Raw genomic sequence first — 18,201 nt, forward strand, 5'->3', positions numbered from 1 at the left:
ACACCAAAAGCAAAGGCAATAAAAGCAAAAATAAACAAGTAGGTCCACATCAAACTACAAAGCTTTTATACAGCAAAGAAAACCATCAACAAAATAAAAAGACAACCTATGGAATAGGAGAAAATATTTGCAAAGCACACATCCAATCCAATAAGGGGTTAATACCAGACATACACAGAATTCACAGCTCAAAAGCAAAACAAAAACCAATTTTTTAAAATGGAGAAAAGGACCTAAATACACATTTTTCCAAAGAAGACATATGAACGGCCAACAGATATATGAAAAGGTGCTCAACTGTACACTGCTGGTCACCACATAGACTGGTACAGGCACTATGGAAAACAGTATGGAGGTTCCTCAAGAAATTAAAAGTAGAACTGCCATATCATCCAGCAACGCCACTTCTGGGTACATAGCCAAAGGAAATAAAATCATTAGCTGTCAAAGAAATATCTGCACTCCTGTGTTCAAAGCAGTATTATTTGTAACAAAGTATCAAAATAACTTGTGTCTATCAATGGATGAACGGATAAAGAAAATGTAATATACAGATATATAATGAAGTATAATTCAGCCTTTGAAAAGAAGGAAATCCTTTCATTTGCTACATGGATGAAACTGGAGGGCATTATGCTAAGTGAAATAAACCAAATACAGACAGTACTATATGGTGTCACTTACATGTGGAATCAAAACAAAAACAAAAACAAAAAAATGGACCTCAGAGAAACAGAAAGTAGGCAAGTGGCTGCCAGGGGACTGGGGTGTAGGGAAAAAAGGAGAGACTGGTAAAATGGTACAAATTTTCAGCCTCGAGATGAATAAGGTCTGAAGGCGTCACTGAAAAGGAATGGTGACTACAGCTGATAATACTAGACTGTATGACTGAAATTTGAAGAGCAGAACTGAAATGGCCATATTCATTCACACACACACCAAAACGGTAAACACATGCACTGATGGATGGGTATGTTGGGGGCAATCCTTGTGCAATGCATACATATATCAAAGCATCACAAAATCTTATAATTCTATTTGTGAATTATACTTCGATAAACCTAGGAGAATAAAGAACACCTGAAGTACCTTGAAGGAAGGCTTCTAAATATTAGTCAGAACAATGGACAATCTTTATAATAAATATGTACTTCCAGTAGAGAACTCAGGTGATTACTGTCTCGATTATCACATTAAAAAGAACAGAGTTCTAACTAATGTTTCACCACACATAAAACTCCTAAACTAATATATGTAACAGAGCATAGCAATAAACTGACAAATGACAAGTCAATATCTAACAAGAAAAATCGTGAAGATTCTACAAAATGAGAATTTTCTTACCCATATCCATCAAACTATAAAATGCTTACCCATATCCATCAAACTATAAAATGCTAAGTATTATGATTAAGATTTATAATACTGAATTACATCTGAGGCTGTAACTGATCAAATTTTATAAATATTTAAGGAGCAAAGGTTTATCTACTGAGAATATTACTTGGTGAATATAATTAAATAAATAAGTTAAATTAAATTATTTGGCAGGATATTAAATTAATTAGCTGGTTTTAGTATATGTAACCAGAAGGTTACTGGAAAGCCATTTGATGTGTGTAGATATCAACAAAATAAAATTTCAAGTATGAATCCTGATTCCAAGTCCTCTTAATTTAAATATAACCTAAGTACTCTTTTCCACATTGCTTTTTTGGGGGTTTAAAGGTAAACCACTGGGGCACCTGGGTGGCTCAGTGGGTTAAGCTTCTGCCTTCGGCTCAGGTCATGATCTCAAGGTCCTGAGATCGAACCCCACATCGGGTTCTCTGCTCAGCAGGGAGCCTGCTTCCCCCTCTCTCTCTGCCTGCCTCTCTGCCTACTTGTGATCTCTCTCTCTCTGTCAAATAAATAAATAAAATCTTTAAAAAAAAAAAGGTAAATCATTAAGATCACTAAAAATAGCATTCAAAACACAAGGATATTTCATTACAATCTCAATCCAAATAAAAGAATGAAGAATATTATCACAATTTGGAACAAATAAGTATGTAATCTAGACATTTAAACTTAATTATATTAATTCTAAAACTATTCTTGGCTATCAAAATCTCTGTGCCTTTCCTCAATTTAATGAATATATAACAGTATACTACACATAATAACAGAAGGAAACAAGTGTATCTTACCTAGTTACTTTGCAGTTCGATTCAATCAAGTCATTTTCAAAGTCAAGAAGGCTGGAAGGCAGATTATATTCCAATGGGGACGTCAGTCTTTTCAAACGCAACAGACCAACACAAAATTTTGCTCCCATCTCTTCCAATTCTCGAGTACCAATCTGTAAACCCTAGAAATAAAGCAATTTCATACATAAAATTAGGACATTTTTTTAAATTTAATTTTTTTTTCAGTGTTTCAAAATTCATTGTTTATGCAACACACCCAGTGCTCCATGCAATACATGCCCTCCTTAATACCCACCACCAGGCTCATCCCACCCCCAATCCTCCCTCCCAAAACCCTCAGTTTTTTTCTCAGAGTCCACAGTCTCTCCTGGTTTGTCTCCACCTCTGATTTCCTCCAACTCACTCACTGTCCTCTGGCTGTCATCATTATAGTTACATAGGTGAAATTTATAATTACATTAATAAAATTAAAAGGTGCTTTGTATGGGGCTACAACTCAATAAGCACAATGTCTTAACAATATAAGATCATTTTAGGTCACAAAGGAAACTGTCTCAAAAAAACATTTCTAAATGTTTGTTCTCATTCATGACATGCAAACTATTTTCACTAACACACAGGGGAAAAAAACATTCTGTGGGTATATTACTCTTGGGAGTTCATGTGTGAAATTATATTTTTGCGAGACATTGCTAGTATTTCTTGTAATCCACTACTTTGGATGACAATGTTGAAATACTGTACTGTCAAAATCAAGGCCCTAATTTGTATATCTGAACATTACCATATATCCTTTTTACTGTATGATAAAAGAAAATGATAAATAAAAAACAAACAAAAGAAAGGTAACTATGTCAAAAACAAAAAAAGAAATCAAACAGATCTAGGTCAATGAGGTAGCAGTAAAATAAATTTCTACATTCCATGTCAATTAGGAATAACATTTCAAATTTGGTCTACTGCAGCAAAAAGAAAATTTTACTGCAACTCATTATCCTTTTCTGACAGTTCCCCAATAAACAACATAAGGCTTATCAAAAGTTTAATGTTATCACATAAAATGACAAAAATGGACTACAAATCAAAACATTGCTTATTGTTTAATTTTCAGATTAAAATTAATCTCTAAGTGAAATCCTTACACCAACAAAAGTTGCAGTGAAAATGAGAACACACATCATTTAGAGAAAAGGTACTTTAAAACAGTTTTACAATGACCAGACTGAAAGCACAGAGTAACTGAAGAAAATAAATTGTAAAAACTGTTACTTACCCTACCCTGCACAAAACACATGCCTTTATAATAATGACTGTCTATTTTTTTTAAGATTTATTTTTTATTTTATATTTGAGAGGAAGGGGAAGGAGAGAGGGAGAGAATCTGCAAGCAAATCCCTCACTGAGTGGGGAGCTTGACGTGGTGCTTGGTCCCATGACCCATGAGATCATGACCTGAGATGAAACCAAGAGTTTGACATTCAAATGACTGATCCACCCAGCCGCCCCAGTTGACTGACAGTTTAGACAGTGTATCCATCTCCAAACACTCTAACCTAACTTTATGAGAAGATTCATTTGCCTTCCTAATTTAAAAGCTTTAGAAAGGCTATGACTGTTTCTGAAGTAGCTCACAGAAAATAAAAATAAGGATCATTTACAGCCTAAAATTCAGTAATATAAGAACATTCTTGAGGTGAAGAGAACTGTTTCTTAAAATATCATTAAACTTGTACAACTTATTAGCTAACATTAACAAGTCTGAAAAGTATATGTTACATGGGTAGGGGCAGATGGGAATATATGGGAATTACGTACTTTCCACTCAATTCTGCTATGCATCTAAAACAAAACCAAAGTTTATTAACAATAACAAAAAAGCTTATAAAAAGTAAATGTTATGATCACAGTATTGAATTTTAGACACTAAAAAAATGGCTTAGTAAAGGACATTTCTCTGCATAAGAGTTTTAAATTAAAAAAAAAAAGTTGTAGGGACACCTGGGTGGCTCAGTTGGTTGGACGACTGCCTTCGGCTCAGGTCATGATCCCAGACTCCCGGGATCGAGTCCCGGGACCGAGTCCTGCATCAGGATCCCAGCTCCACGGGGAGTCTGCTTCTCCTTCTGACCTTCTCCTCACTCATGCTCTCTCTCACTGCCTCCCTCTCAAATAAATAAATAAAATCTTTAAAAAAAAAATAATAAATTTTAAAAAAGTTTTAAATCAACATTAACTCTATTAACTAAATCATATAAAAAAGAAATGAGTATTTACTAGGTACCCATTTTATTTTTTAAAAGTCTATAGTTTTTTAAATAATTTTTAGAAAACTGGTCTAACATTTTATGTTTCAAAATATATTTTAGCTATTTTTTAAATGTTTTTTTAAATGACCAAAGAAATTGATCAAAATACAAATAGAATGTCTTAAAAAATCCAATGAAAGTCTATCAGTAGAATCCAAATATAGTAAAAAAGCACTACTGCTATATCTTATAGTTGATTTCAAATGGCATGTAAACCTCAGTTTCCCTACTTCTCTGCCTACCCCCAGGGGCCAGTTTCAAAAACACTGACACTTTAGGTTGCCTTCTCCTATCTGACTGCATAAAGGATCTCTTTAAGAAGTAATTTATAGTCTATTTCCATAAATCATACAGCCTAAGGGTTTTTTCCTCAGAGACACCTATGGTCTTATACAAAAGTGATTCTCAAGCTTTGTTCCCATCCTACACACAGAACGTGAGACTCTTGTCAAAGTTGTCCACGACAGCAATGATTAGAAGACAGGGGCTGGAAGCTAGAGGAGTACTCTAGGACATCTTATCTCCTATCACCATCATGTCCTTAGTACATGAGAAGTCACTGTTTCACAGTATTTGAAGAGAATTCAAAAGACATTTTGTAAGAATAATATACTCTGGTCAACCTAAAATTTAGAGAAGTCACTCAACAGAAAGTACTGAAATTTCATTAACTTCTACTCTACAAGGCCCCTAAAGTTTGAATGTCAGTTGCAAGATCTCTACAATTTTCTCCCAGTTTGGTACAGACTGAAAAAGTCATTACTTAGGCTCTCCATTTAAGCTTTCAGTCAACTATAATATGTTGACATTTTTACTACTAACCAATTGGAAATTTTTTAACTCCTTCCAAAGTTACAACCATTTTTATGTGAAGTATATGAAAATCACTCTTACATTATGTTTCCTCTTGCCCTATACCAAACCAAACCAAATCAAACAGAATGAGGAGTAATCAGCATGACACCTGAAAATCTTTCTGTGGCAAGAAAAATAAGTACTTGCAATATTTATTTGTTTGCTGTTGATTATCCAAGATTCAAATGATTGCCCATTAGGTTCTCAATCTTCCAAATTAAAAACTTCAAAGTCACCTAATATTTTATTAATCTTTAATTTCAAAAGTAAACTTTAAGCTCCAGTTGTTTCCAATAAAAGACTATGGCACCAGGGGCACCTGGGTGGTGCAGTGAGCTAAGCATCTAACTCTTGGTTCCAACTCAGGTCTTGACTGAGTCCAGTGGTGGGCGCTGCACTCAGTGTGGAATCTGCTTAAGATTCTCTCTCTCTCTCTCTCTCTCCCTCTGCCCCTCCCATTCATGCTCTCTCTCTCTCTCTCAAATAAATAAACACATCTTTAAAAAAAAAATACAACACTAGAGAGGAGCAGTCTTAGTAAAGAATACATTTTAATGAAGGAATATGCACTTAAAAGTCACACACATACATCTAAATATATAAAATTTTATAAATGTATTTCTAAATGCATATAAATATAACTACATCCAACAAATTAAAATGATAGAAAACTTTTATTCATAATGTACTATCTACACCGCTCATAAGTTACCAGTCAATATTTAATATACCACAACATGCCTCCTTAATAATTATGATGTAGATAGGATCAACCAAGATTTCATAAAGACAAAAGCAAGCTATTTAAGTACAGAGAAGTAAAAAAGAATTGCATATGATTCAGTTCTATTCTTGCAAATTACATTTAACTCAGTATAACAAATGTGTCATTAATACATACTTAAAAACCAACAGCATACTATATGAAAAGGAAGTCCTTAAAATAATTTTTACTGCTTGAAGTCTTGAGATGTTTTACCTTGTATTTTCCCTGATCACAGCCACACAAAGTACTTTCCATGGTATAGCTTCTTTGTACCCCGATCTCCCTCCAAACTACGACACGTGCCGTAGATTCTTTAGATTTTTCTACTACAAAGCTACAGCTGCTCATGCAAAATGCTGGGGCAATATGGCTCAGTATCTTAGGCAAAGTCTGCAAAGGTAAGAATAACATAAGATTTCATGAAGGTTTTTTTAAAAATAATATTGTTTTTGTAATTTTTAAAAATTTTCACAAAAGCACAGTGATTAGAGCAGGGCTATGTGGATCTTCTTGCTTTATCCTCTGCTTTCCAAGCATCCAAATCATTCTTTACTAATTTAGAATGTTCTGCTTTCCTGGACGAACAATAATCAGGTAGAAAACAGAATAAAGGATCACATTCATAGTAGCAACCAATAAATGAACAAAAACTAGGTTAAAAAATGTTTTAAAACTATGGGAAAAAAAAACCCCATGTTTAAAAAACAAAGCAACTTTAGTCATGAAAGATGGTCTACTAATTAAGAGATTTCACATTATAAATGTCAATGACCTCTAAATTAATCAACAAAGCTAAGACAATCACAATCAAAATGCCCATAACCTCTTCAACTTCAAATTATTCTCAGGTTCTCTTGGAGTGTGTAAGTATGGGGGCAGAGCCAGGGCAACTCTGAAAGAAGAGGCTTTGACTACAGACATGATCCAACATATATTAACCTAATTACATATGTAAGAGAAGTAAAATTGTGATAGTGTGTGGGAGTAGATACCTCTCCAGAAAGAAAGAGAATTCTCAATTAGAACCAAAGGCAGATGTTAAAATTAGAATGATTAGTGGAGAGAAGACTGATCACTCCCTAACTGCTGGCACCACTGGAGAGCCACTGGGATAAACGAGCCGAAGCCACTCTTCAGTAGTTCAAGTCTAGCTGGATCGTGAATTTAAACGTACAATTAGTAAAATTGCAAATGAAATTAAAAACAGTAAACGTGGGACTTTTTTAAAAAAAATCTTGGGATAAGAAGTCTTTCTAAGCCTCAAAACTCAGAAGTCGTTTAAAAAAAAAAATCAATTGGGCACCTGGGTGGCTCAGTGGGTTGAGCCTCTGCCTTCGGCTCAGGTCATGATCTCAGGGTCCTGGGATCAAGCCCCACATCGGACTCTCTGCTCAGCTTCCCCCTCTCTGCCTGCCTCTCTGCCTACTTGTGATCTATCAAATAAAAAAAATCTTTAAAAAAAAAAATCAATAAACATGATGCAAGTTTCAAGTTACCACATACACACAAAACATGTTTTAGTATATTTGTGATACATATAGAGTTGCTAGCTTAAAAACAATAATGATTAGATGACCAGGATAAAAATAAGCAAAGAATATAAGAAAAGGCCTATAAAAGAGAGGGAGAGGTCATAATTGGCCAAAATATGAAAAGATACTCAACCTCATTTATAATTACAGATATGCAAATTAAAACCATCAGTTTTTCCCTGGCAGAGACGACTGCATGCTGTAGTAAGGGGATGGAAACAACACTGTCAGCTGTTGTATGGAGCAGTATCAATTTACACAACCTTTCTGTAGGACAATCTGGCCATACCATTCAAATAGCCACTAACGGGTTGGACTACTAAGTAAACAAATTTTGGTACGTCTGTACAGGGATAAAAATCCAAAGCAATGCACACTGGCCGTGGTATGGGAATTAAAAGAGAACTTCATAGGCTACATGTACATACATTTAAGAATTAATGTTCTTAGAGGCAATCTCACAACACACAGGGTAGAAATGATTCGTGACTGAGAGATAACTTTTTTCACTTACTACTTTTGTTTCTGGAGTGTTCCCATTTTTTTTTCTTTTTATATAACCCTAATCATTTTATTTATTTGGGAAAGGGGAAGAAGAAAGAAGACACCAAAAGAAAATGTGCCTTTGAATTTCTGCTCATGGCAGTGGTATGCTACTAAAACTCTTATGGGAAAATAACCTGGGGTGCTTTGTTTGAGCATAAATACAGTAAGGAAAGCCACTGTGCCCAAATGGAGAGCACCCAGGGCGTGAAGCAGTCGGATCTCCTTAAGTCCTGGGCATGCCTCAAAACATACCCAGACGCGTGGAAACATGGTATGTAACAGATGGCTTTATAAATTGGCAGAGGAAGGATGTACTGTTTAATAAATGGGGCTGAGACAACTGGCTACATATGGGAAAACTAAAATTAGATCCCCAACCCTCATACAAAAATAAATTCCCAATAGATTAAGAATCTAAATATGAAAAGCAAAAATTTTAGAATGTTTAACTTGAAAAAATCTGAAACAAACAAACAAAAAAAACACGGCAAAATGGCAACACTTGCTGAATCGGAGTAGTTCGTGTATGTTAAATTATTTTCTGTAGTGCTATGCATGTTCAAACTCCAAAACTCCACACGTATCTGTAATAATTACCCTGTATCCTCCATCTTCCACAATGTCGCAGGAAGCTGCATTATCACTGGTGTGCCATACGGTCTCTTTGATGCTGCAGCCATACATAAATACATTCTTCTTTCGGGAATGGCCATGATAATCACAATAAACCTGGAAAATACGATATATTTTAAAAGTTAAAAAGTTTCAAATTCATATACTGCCAAATAAAGCTAATTAATACCAAGACAATAAATGGGTTTGTTTCTTTGTTTTTACATTGTAACTGAACCACCATTTAACAAGTAGAACTAATAAAAGTAGCAATACTGTGTTCTGGAAAGGATGTGTGATTAATTCCAGAATGGCTAAATCCTTTCCAGGACCTGCATTTTAAGCCACAAGTTCCACTCTTTCTTATGTATCTACTATTTACCATTTAAAAAACAATAAAGTCAATTATAGTTCAAATCTACAGCAGCAATCATCACTGATCCAGGGTTGTTAAAACATTTACCTAATTTAAAAGAACATGAAAATGCTCTCATGAAAAACACTATTTAAAAAAGGGTATGGTTTCAATTTAATTTTTAAGAGCATCATTTTTAAAATGAAGAAGAGGCTTGCATGTCACTGCTGCTCCTTCTCTACAGATTTCCTATCTTTCCCAAAGGAAGATTACCTCATTTAAACCATAATACAACGGAAACATTCTGCGGAAAACAGAAGCAGCATATAGCGTCTATATGTTTGGAAGTCTACCACTGTGCCTACGCCACCTTTCGTGTGTAAACTGGAGACCTACCTCCTTCGGAGTTGACTAAAGAACTCAGAAATAAGCTTCTTCCAGTTTGAGAATTTGGAAGACACATCCTGTTACCTTAGTATTGTTTAAACAATGAAGTTAAATACCTAAAACTTACCACCAGGAGTTACCAATATTCATAAACAAAAAAGATAAAGAGCTCATGCGAACTATAAAACTTAAACCTGATGAAATAATATGGATACACTGTATTAATTTGGTATCATAATACACTGATACTATGTAATTGATAACAGAAGTAATTGATAATAGAAATTAAAACTTAACTTTTGTAGCCATAAAATGCTGAGTTGTTAATTAACAAAAGCATCTCTGTGACTAGACAAATACTTACCAGTGGCAAATGCTTCACAGCAGCCAGGTACTGTAGCAGCCCCTTAGCATGATAAATTGTAGGATGTAAATCTGGATTTGGACTTTGCCACTGTCTATTCAGATCCTCTCCACTTAAAGAACAGCGGTGACTACACATATGTAAACACAACCACAAACATCAGTACTGATAAACTCTTACCTATGTTTAATTTGATGATTCTAGTAACTATTAACTATTTCCAGTAAATACATTAGTCATTAAATAAACACTTAAGTATTTGCTTTGTGTAAGATCTTGTTTTGCATGCATTTAACCTGGTAAGTTTTCAGGTACGTAGGCCAACACTGTCAACCTATTAAAAAAAAAAAACTTGGGGAAACTAAGAGGCGCCTGGGTGGCTCAGTCTGTTGAGCCTCCTCTGACTCTTCATTACAGCTCAGGTCAAGATCTCAGCTCAAGATCTCAGTCGTTAAGATCAAGCTTAGTGTAGGGCTCTGCGCTCGGCCAGAAGCCTGCTTGAGAGTCTTTCTCCCTCTCGCTTCTGCCCCCCTCCACTCATGAGTGCACATGTACTCGCTCTTTCTTTCAGATAGATAAATAAATAAGCAAATAAATAAAATCTTTAAAAAGGAAAAAATTAATTCTCGTTTTATTCCAGGCTCTCTAAAATTTATTTTCCATTCTGGCTATGTAATAATCACTTGTTACATACTAATATCCTGTACTTCAACTGTATTAGTTACTATGCAAAAGTGCTATCTGGGGGGCGCCCAAGCGGCCCAGTTGCTTAAGCATCTGACTCTTGATGGTAGCTTGGGTGTTGATCTCAGGGTTGTGAGCTCTACCCCACACTGGTCCCCCATGTTGGGCTCCAGACAGGTCATGGAGCCTACTTTTTAAAAAAGTAAAGAAAAAGAAAAGAGAAAGTGCTATCTGAGCTGGGCCCTCCTAAAAAGGAGAAGTATATGAAAAGTTTACATTCCTGAAAAATTCAAATATATTTTCATTTAATTGCAGGTATTAAGTATTGCAACTGAGCAAAAATTTAAGCAAACTATCAGAAAATGATAACAGAAATATAAACGGAATTCTAACTAGCCAATGTTTCTAAATTAAAACCAGTCATAAAAATCTCATTTTAATTCTGTAAGATACTACCTAAAAGGACATTATTCTAAGCTTTTTCATTCAAAAATCTCCTAAAATATGAGAACTATCCACGCTATCTTTATTAAATAAATAAAATACGGCATCTTCAGCTCTGCAGATGCTCGTAACATCAAGACCAAATTCCCATCTTTCAGAAACAGAGACCTTTCCTAATTCCCACAAAAAATAAATTGCACTAACTGTTAAGCCATCTCCACTTAAAAAGAAGTTATCTTCAGGAGGGAGACAAACCATAAGAGACTCTTAATCTCACAAAACAGATTAAGGGTTGCTAGAGGAATGGGGCGGGTAGGGAGAGGGTGGCTGGGTTATGGACATTGGGACGGGCATGTGCTATGGTGAATGCTGTGAATTGTGTAAGCCTGATGATTCACAGACCTGTACCCCTGGGGCAAATAATACATTATATACTAATAAAAATAACAAAACAAAAACAAAGAAGAAGATATCTTCTAGTATTTCCAGTCTAAAGAATTATTTCTGTCAAAACTATACTTCTTCCTACCAGGAAGAGGCCAGTAGATAGAGCCAACCCCTATCAGTGGAAAGAAATACCAGAAGATTCTAAATCTTAGAACAAGCCAAGATCATGCCACTGACAAACAAAAGGGAATATGTTAAATATCTTTCTCATATCCCAACACTGATTTTTCTAAATCAATTCAAGCAAGACATACATTTCATAAAATCATACTCATGTGGAATAAATACAGAATTTCTCAAAATATGATACTACTACATAAAATGTATTTTCCTTTAAAAATTTATCTTAGATAAATTCCCCACCAACAATTTCTTTGTTCCAGAAAAATCTCTCAATTTGTTTTCCAAATTAACCTGGACTCTAGTATTTTGAACAGTACATTGTCTATAGCATGTCTCTAATGTTTGCTTCACTTACTTTCCATTGATGACGCCATCTGGATTTAGCATAGGGACAATTTTAAAAATATAGGATTCTCGTAGGCTCTGGGCAGTAGGGTTATTACTCATGAGGTACTCCAATGTTCCCTTCATTACCCAACTTGCATTAGTTTCTCCAGGATGTACCCGAGCAGATAAGAAAACATAAGGGCGGTTTCCTAAAGTACACATAAAATCTCAAATTAAAATGAACAGCTACTAAGAATTGGTATGCTGTCTGACTTTGGGATTTAGAAATATTTCCATTCAATTGTAAATTCTCATACACATTCATAGCAACAATTTCCTGTGCACCTACTATATACAAAAGTGGCACAACGCCCTCTAGAGAAAACAGATAAAACCCATATAAGTCATGTCCTAAAGGAGTTCATAGTATAAACATAACACAACAAATACTATTTGAGTTGCCTATTTATTTCCCAATAATTAACCTGACATCTAAAACGAGTTCTTTTATATAATCTCGCTTTTTATAAAGAACAAGTAATTGGGGAAGCTTTAAATATAAATTTATTTTTCATAAAGTCATGGGGGGGGGGAATGTCATTTTACCCGTTTTATAGTTGCTATGATAAGCACAGATAAAATAAGGTATATCTGCTCAGACATTTACAAAGAAAATTTTTTCAATTTTTCACTATACATTTAGATATATAGGTCTACAATATAACCATTCAGTCCACCCAATCATAACCTTCTTATCAAAATTAGAGCAGTTTTCTTATTTTTTCTATTACAGCTGTACATCTGAGACAATTTTAAAAAATATAAATGGCAGGAAAAAAGAAGTAGCTATTCAGTGCTGGCATCAAAGCATTTGATAGGTTTCCTTTGGTTTTACTTATAATAAAATTATTTTATTAGTTTAATAAGTAAACTACTAATCTTAATAAAATTAGTTTATTGTAAATTTTAAAATTTTTAACAAAATTAGTTTATTATAAATTTTTAATTGCAAAATTTACATTTTAAATGTTTAAATTTTAAACATTTAAAATGTAAATTTTTAAATGTTTTAAGAGTTCATGTAAACTCTTCAAACATTTTGCTGTGTTATACTTTGGGTAGGACTTCTAGGATAAGAACTACAGAATATTCATATTGAGAGAGACCTCAGAGATAATCTCACACAACTCCCCCATTTTCGAAATGAGTAAAATGAGGCCCAGAAGTAGGCCAAAGGCCAGGCAGTAATAGGACCAAGACTTCTGATTCCTATTCCTAGTACTGCTGCCCTTACAAAATATATACAAAGAAAAGAAAAATAAGAATAACTGGTATTTTGAGTGAAGAAGACAGACTTACTGAATTGACAGATATGTTCATAATAATTAGACTCTGGCATTGCCGTTATAGTCACCAAGGGACAGGTGTTTCCAGACAGGGTTTCACATAACACATCTTTTCGAAAATAGATTTGCTGAGGATTGTGTGCTGATTCCAATTTTTGAAGATGCATCTTGATAAAAATTTAAAAGCAAAGTATACAATCATTTAAAAACTCCCTAGGATAAACAGAAACAACTGTATCCAGAGCTCCACACAACAAAAGAGAATCAGACTCCTAATTCCTTCTCTGAAACCCTCAGGGAGCCAGACGTAGTTCAAACCTCGGTAATTTGAGGCAGGTAAGAAAGGGGGCTAGATACGGTGCATATACGGTTAATTCGGCAACACCCAGAGGCATCAGTGCCAGCGGCCTGCAATAAGCACGTTGTTATTTCTGCAGCAAAACATGCGTGGGGTCACTCGAAGTGGAATCAATATCCTAAATAAGCTCACATCAACTCAGGCCAGGCTTTGCTGCCAAATGGGCTACGAAAAAGCTTTTGGTTTTAAAGCTTTCTGAACTTTGAAATTATAAAAGTGACTACAGACCTGCAGAATGAAATATGTAGCACAAATTTTTTAACAACTTTTCCTGATTTCAAGATTAATTGTAAAATGTGTAGAAGACACAGAAAGTACAAAGAAAAAAATTTAAAACACCCATAACTGCATCACCTAGATTACTACTAACAAATGCCAATGTAACCTGCTTTGATCACTTAATAATTTGTACACACACAAACATTCATAATTATGAACTCTATTATATCACTCAACATGTGAATTATGTGTCTTTTAAAAACACACGTTTTAATGGTTTTAGTATACGGTTATATCACACATAAACTATTCAATTCCCTTATTTAAGATACTTAGTTGGTTTCCAAACTTTTGCCTATGTTTGTTCACATAATCACAATTTACTATGTGGCCACTATTTCTGTGCAGGAAACTGTGCCTGGCATTGGGGATGTAACAGGGAACAACGAGACCCTACCTTCAGGAAAATACAGAGTGCCATGAAAGCCTGTGATCAGGGGCAGGAAGCCTAGTGGAATCTGGACAGTGAGGAAAGGTCTCCTAAAAGAAGTCACATTCAAACTGAGATCCAAAGGATGAGTGAAGATGGTAGAGGGGAGTGCTGCAGGCAGAAGGAAGGTACGTGGGAAAACCAGGACAAAAGAAAGAGGAATAAAGAACTGACAAAGATGCCCTGGAAAGATGACCATGAAAGCTGAGAAACAGAATTAACACAGACTGAAGGGCCTCGTAGGCCATTCTCTCACAAGGCACAGCATATATATATATATGGCTGGTAACTGATACAGAAATAAGTGACATGTGGATAACCTTAACAAAAAATGAACAGGCAAATATTTTACTGTGAATTAATACCACAAATATTAACTTAGCTGGAGGACAAACTTTAAAGAGTGAGTTATTTTAAAGTCCATTTAAAGATAAATATTGGGTATATAAATAGTTCAAACAATACGTGGATATGGCAAAAAATTGTGAAAACCAGTAGAGAAATGATGACATGAAGATTTTCAGACTTCATAAAAATGGCAAGAGAAATCACTAAGGAGCTTTAAGACAAGATTTATGGGATTAGATCTTCCCACCAAGGAGCCCTCCTGCTATAATGTGAGCGAAAAACTAATGAAGAGGAAAGGGGATAGAAGTGAATTCTAGAACACCAGTGAGAAGAAGTGGCAGAGTGGAGAGGAGAGGCAGCAGTAATGCCTGCAAAGGTCATGGTAGTGCCATTGGAAAAAAGGAGGGGAATTCAAAATACATTAAAAAGGTAACGTCAATAAAGAACAATAATATATAACCCTGTGAATAATAACATTGTATATTCTGATGTTATGTTATTTGGCACAGAAAGATAAATGGTCATATCTTTATTGTAAATTGTAACCATTATTAAAATAATGTCAGCCACATTGAATGTTCTCAGCCTTTCTATCTCTTCTGTTGGGCAGAGTATGTTTTTCTCTCCTTTTCCCCTCATAATTTGGAAGCTTGTTTCTAAATCACAGTGTTCCAATGTCCTTCTGGGTAAACTGATCATATCCCTATGATCCTTGATCATTAGGACATTCTGTATTGAGAAAAAAAATCTACCACAGTAATTACTCAAATTCATTTTTCAGTTTTGTTTTACAATGCAAACACTCAAATATCTCAAAAGAACCCCCCCAAAAAATTTATATCCTAAATTCTAAAGAATCTGGATCTAGAACTCCATATCAAACCACTAAAAGAAATGAATTCCCTACAGAAAAACTTACACATTTTTCTATTGTTAGATTTTCTATGAGATTTAATGCCTCTCATTAAAACAAGTGGAAATCTCACCTAGTTAAAATGTGTAAATCATGGAAAGCTATAGATTTCTACACAAAGATGGAGAGTAAAAATCTTTTCAAATTTTTAAAATATTTTAAAAAATATTTTAAAATATTTCCATTTTACTCCTTTTAATGTTTTCAACAAGTACTGTATTTTCTAAAATATTCAGCCTTGGATTTTTTTTTCTCATCTTATTAAGATATTTCATTAAACCATTTTTTCCCAATTATCTGACACATGCATATAGCACTATGACAGCCATAATACAACTCAATGACTTCTCACCTGTAAAGTCGAATATGTGTATGGATAGTGATAAGCAAAGTAGCAAACATCATCTTTATGTGGAAAATTGACAGTGAATGTAATTGTATAGTAGGATTTTCCCTTTTGCCCACCTGCAGCAACTGAACTTCTTGAGAAGTGATTTCTACAATAGAAAAACAAAAAACATATTTATTTCTTCCACACAAAAGTTCTGATTTTCCTTACTACTTTTTTAAACAGAACTTTGGGGGTAAACCCATACAGTTTATAAAAAGTTTAGCTTAAATATTTTATAAAAATTAGACTTGGTACTAATCAGCAGTTAACTGCTATCAACTGACGTAAGTTTTCAGCTTTGGATTTACTACTAAATGGAGATGAGACTCTACACATTAATAAAAATTTTAGAACCTAATTCCTCGTTAACCATTCACATTACTGGATCTCACCAATTACCATCGGTGACTGCTACCACACTAGATGAAAAGCTAATAATGGCAACGGTTCAAGTGGATGGATCAGAGAGGACAATAACTAAATTCACTATCAATCTTAAGATCACAAAAAAAGAAATAACCAGACAGGATGTGTTTCCTGATGTGATGCAACAGGAATTCACTGCACCACCTATGAAGTACTCTTGCCAAAACTCAAACCTGAAGTTGATCAAGCTTCTAGATCTAACTACTACTTTACAAGAAATCAGTAAAATGGAAGAATTAATTATCACCACAGGGATGCAACCAACAAAACCCAAAATGTGGGAAATTTTGCATGACAAATGACCCAGTTTCTTCAACAAATAAAGGAGAAAGAATAGGGGGGAAAAAAGGCAACCTACATATTAAAGGAGACTTAAGGGACATAGCAACAAAATCAAATGCAATGTGCAGCCTTGGTTGGTCGGATTAAAACAAATCAACTATAAAAGAACATTTATGAGGGGCGCCTGTGTGGCTCAGTCTGTTAAGTGTCTGCCTTTGGCTCGGATCATGATCAGCTCAGGTCATGATCTCAGGATCCTGGGATAGAGCCCTTGGGATGCCTGTCAGGCTCCCTGCTTAGCAGGGAGCCCACTTCTGCCTTTCCCCTGCCCTTCCCCCATGCTCCTGCTTGCTCTCTCATGCTCTCTGTATCTCCCTCTAAAATAAATAAATCTTAAAAAAAAAAAATTATGAGACAGCTGGGAAAGTCTGAACAATGACAGGATATTTTATCATATCAAGGAATTTTCTTAGGTGTGATAATAGCATCATGGTTAGACTGTCTTTAAAAATCTCTAAAAGACAAAGATCTTTGAAGTATTTATCATAAATATGATATCTGGAAATGCTTTTAAAAATTCAGTGCGGCGGTAGGGGTGAAAGTATTCCTAAAACAAAGCCAAACACGCGTTGGTAACTGTTGAAACTGGGTGATGAATAGATGTGGTCTCATTATCCTATTACCTGCTTTTGTAAATGTTTGAAGATTTCCCTAATAAAAAGTTTTTAAAACTACACATTACTTTCTAGACTTTTAAATATCACTGACATTTGATGGCCTGAGAGCACTTTGTCTATCAACCTAATTTCTAAAATTTCAAATCATCTTCTGTGATTTAAGTCATAAACTGAAGGAAATCCACGACCAACAGTTTATTTACGTGCACGCACATACACATGGGCATGGTATTTTCAAACCGCTATTGTCTTCATTAATGTAGCCACCATATCTTGAGTACTCAGTGACAAGGTGCTATGGGTTGAGGAAAGCACAAAATAAATTCCAGAACTTTTGGCCAACTCTTTCCCCCCTAAGTTTAACATCTAATTGGAGAGGTATTAATAACAACCACATTACAGCTATACGGTAGTCTGTCAGTTATATTCTCTCAGAGACTGGTGGGAGTAGTTTTATTCTCATTGTGCAGAGGAGACAAAGAAGCATTGGAAGACCTGGCTGACAAATAAAAAGTTAAGACACATGCAAAGACAGATTTTAATCCTATCTGGATTTCAGGTTTCAGGAAAGCAACTAGGATACTGCTTGTTACATGGAAAACAGTTAATAAACATCTGTCGAATTGACCTGAATTCCAGTTCCAGGTCTGGAAGTAGCCAAAAGAAGAAACAAAAATGAAACCAAACAAACAAAAATCCTTGCCATCACCCCTACACAAAACAGAACCAACACCTGTCATGTTATGACTTTTCACTTGACTATGTGAAAAAGAAAAGCACTCGCTGATAGACGATTTCAATTCCAATTTTATGA

General features: G+C 34.9%; 1 protein-coding gene across 1 annotated transcript in view; it reads right to left on the bottom strand.

The window, feature by feature from the left end:
• The window catches only part of LOC111153588 (ATP/GTP binding protein 1), a 153,673-nt gene that overhangs the window by 16,179 nt on the left and 119,293 nt on the right, over positions 1-18,201 (bottom strand). Inside the window, exons 19-25 of the mRNA XM_022512715.1 lie at positions 15,964-16,108; positions 13,297-13,450; positions 11,966-12,146; positions 9,913-10,042; positions 8,792-8,923; positions 6,330-6,506; positions 2,190-2,350 (exon numbers count right to left, since the gene is read on the bottom strand). Of these exons, the coding sequence (XP_022368423.1) occupies positions 2,190-2,350; positions 6,330-6,506; positions 8,792-8,923; positions 9,913-10,042; positions 11,966-12,146; positions 13,297-13,450; positions 15,964-16,108 (1,080 nt within the window). The remainder of the gene's footprint in view (positions 1-2,189; positions 2,351-6,329; positions 6,507-8,791; positions 8,924-9,912; positions 10,043-11,965; positions 12,147-13,296; positions 13,451-15,963; positions 16,109-18,201) is intronic.

The sequence above is a fragment of the Enhydra lutris genome, unplaced genomic scaffold, assembly GCF_002288905.1.
Source record: "Enhydra lutris kenyoni isolate GAN:26980312 unplaced genomic scaffold, ASM228890v2 scaffoldscaffold33, whole genome shotgun sequence".
Taxonomy (NCBI): domain Eukaryota; kingdom Metazoa; phylum Chordata; class Mammalia; order Carnivora; family Mustelidae; genus Enhydra; species Enhydra lutris.